Genomic DNA, 2,730 nt, shown 5'->3' with positions numbered 1-2,730 from the left:
GGTGAGATAAAGATAAAGAACATGCACTTTTGCTCGCTGGGTTGGGGGAGAGGGGGGATGGCCACACTGCATTCCCTTTTCCATTTGCCTTCCAAGATCTTGGGCACGCATGCACACACGCCTGACATGAATTTCAAACTGCCAGGTCCAGGATTTGAACCGTAATTGGTCATGTAGGAGTCTAGAAATGTAACAGTTATGCCATCTGCCCCATTAATCTTTTTTTTTGTGTGTGTGTGTCTACAGGGCCCATGCACTCACTGGAGAGAGACAGATTAAGAAAGTGAGAAATCACCCCCCAGGGGGATGCCCACACTTCAATTCCTTCTCCTCCATTCTCCTTTTGGGATATTGGGCACGCACGCACACGCCCAATCTATATCTCAAGCTACCAGGCCTAGGACTTGAACCATGCAGTCGGTCATGTGGGATCCAGCCACCCTAACCACCCCGCCAACAGCTGCCCCCCCTTCCAGTTCCTTTCACCAGTTACTGGGTGCTAACTTTGTGCCAGATACCAGGAATACACTTTACACAGACCATCGCCAGTTTTTTAAAGAAAGTATTATTATAGAGGAGAAACCGGGGCCTCAGAGAGCTTAAGGAACTTGCCCAGGGTCACACAGCTAGAAGGCCGCACAGCCAGGCTTCCAGCTAGGGTCGGTGTGGTGTTCTCAGGGGCTCCATGCGCACCTTCCCTCCTGCTCAGCCCGGGCCTCCCTGCCTTCGGGCTGGTCTCCAGCCTCACCCCCAGCCCACCTGTCCTCTCAGCTGTGCCCCGCAGGGACACGAAGCGGACCGTGGCGTTGCCTTCCCCGTGCTGGTTATAGGCGAGCAGCTTCACCTCATAGACGGCGGCAGGGTCTGCGGAAGGAAGGGCGCTGACAGACCGGCCCCGCCCTAGGCGCTCGGGCCTGGCGGGGAGAGGAGGTGCACACGGTGCACGCACAGCACGCACGCACGCACGCACGCACGCCGCAGCACCCCCGCACGCCGCAGCACCCCGGCCCGCTTCTAGGCCCAGGCCTGCCGCCTCACCGAGCTGGCTGAGGTTGTAGGAGGAGACCGTTCCGGGCAGCAGGATGGGGCCGGTGAAGGTGGCCTTGCTTGCTGGGCGGTAAAACAACTTGAAGCCCCCTTCGTGCTGCACTAGCCGGGGCCAGGGCTCCCACAGCAGCTGCAGGGAGGAGCTTCCCAGGACCCGCACCGACAGCGGGGGAGGGGCAGGGGCTGCAGCGGAGAGGGGAGCAGATGTGAGGGCTCAGCGGCCGTGTCATCCTCCACTCCAACTGTGACCTGGGCCCGGACAGGGCATCCGCTCACTCAACAGCGTCTTCCCATGATTTAGAAAAGGATGCCTGAGGTCAGCAGGTGGCATGGAGGTGAAGGCAGGTGGATCCCATATGGCCATCTGTGCAGTTCGAGCCCCAGACCTGGAGGCTTGAAAATCACACCAGACATGTGTGTACACGCCCAAGATCCAGAGAGGAGAAGAATTGGGTGTGGCACGCACCCTGGGGGTGTTATCTCACATTCCCTCTCTGTCAAGGGCATGCACCCTTTAGCAAAACTGGAAAAAAAAAAAAAAAAAGGATGCCCCTTCCTCCAACTAGACTGCCAGGCCCTGGACAAGTGCAGGTGGTGGCGGTGCCCTGAGTGTCTGCCCTCTAGCACCGGGCGCGGGCCTCACCTTCGCCCAGGGTGCTGGCCAGCGTGGGGGCCGAGGCTGAGCTGGCCCCCCTGGGCGTGTAGGCCTTGATGTAAAAGCTGTAGGCCGTGGAGGGCTCCAGGTCGCTCACCAAGTGCTGGAAGGTGCTCTTGCTCACGGCTTCCTGATACTCCAGCTCAGGTGGGTCTGCGGAGCAAAGGGCAGGCCAGGGGAGTGTCAGGGAGGTGAGGAGTCCTGCTAGCATCAGCACAATGAGGGCAGCCAGGGTGCAGGGCAGAGGAGGGAGGTGTCAGGTCAGGACAGCAGGACCGGAGGGGGTGCCAGGCCTCCCTCCAGGCCCACCCACCCGCAGCCTTCCTGATGTGTAGGACGTAGCCGATGATCTCCTTGGTGTTGACCAGGGGCTCACTCCAGGACACGCGGACCTCGCCAGACGACACGGGCACCGCCCGCACGTTGCGGGGCGGCCCGGGCAGCCCCTCGGCCCACAGCACCGTCAGCCTGGCGCTGGCCTGTGAGGAGCCAGCGCTGTTCTCGGCCACACACTGGTAGATGGCCTCGTCTTCAGGACCGATCCCAGAGATGGTCAGCGTGCTGCAGGCGAGGGAGAGCCTCAGACCCCTCCTCCAACAGGGCACCCCTGGAGGGCGGCCAACTCTTCCCGTTGGAGAGGTGCAGACACTGAGTCCCTCCAGAAGGTCAAGGACTTGTCTGAGCGGTCCCAGCCAGTTAGCGGTAGGCCTGGGGCTCCCGTGGTCTCTGGCCACTTGACTCGGGGGGGCAGCGCAGGAAAGCAGCCTGCCCACGCCACCCCCACGTGACGTGAGGGGGCGGCTCCCCCTGGGCTTGGCAGGTGAACATGGCGGTGGTCCCGGCAGGCCTGGAGATGGACTGGGGATGCTGGACAAACTGGGCTGGGGCTGCAGGGGTGCACGGAGAAGCACGTGAGTTGTGAGAGTTGGCGAAAGGGACAGACATCTATGGCGAGTGAAGGGATGAGGACAGAAAGCTGGTGGGGATGGAGGCTGCAGGGCATGAGGTGGGGGTCTGAACACCCATCT

At 61.4% G+C, this 2,730-nt stretch overlaps 1 protein-coding gene across 1 annotated transcript in view; it reads right to left on the bottom strand.

Moving 5' to 3' along the window:
- Nucleotides 1-2,730, bottom strand: part of IGDCC3 (immunoglobulin superfamily DCC subclass member 3) — a 23,522-nt gene that overhangs the window by 16,604 nt on the left and 4,188 nt on the right. Inside the window, exons 2-5 of the mRNA XM_006141794.3 lie at nt 2,016-2,263; nt 1,691-1,855; nt 1,039-1,230; nt 760-864 (exon numbers count right to left, since the gene is read on the bottom strand). Coding sequence (XP_006141856.1) covers nt 760-864; nt 1,039-1,230; nt 1,691-1,855; nt 2,016-2,263 — 710 coding nt within the window. The remainder of the gene's footprint in view (nt 1-759; nt 865-1,038; nt 1,231-1,690; nt 1,856-2,015; nt 2,264-2,730) is intronic.

Source organism: Tupaia chinensis, unplaced genomic scaffold (genome assembly GCF_000334495.1).
Source record: "Tupaia chinensis unplaced genomic scaffold, TupChi_1.0 Scaffold000063_1, whole genome shotgun sequence".
NCBI classification, from domain to species: domain Eukaryota; kingdom Metazoa; phylum Chordata; class Mammalia; order Scandentia; family Tupaiidae; genus Tupaia; species Tupaia belangeri.
This window is presented reverse-complemented; position numbering and strand designations above follow the sequence as displayed.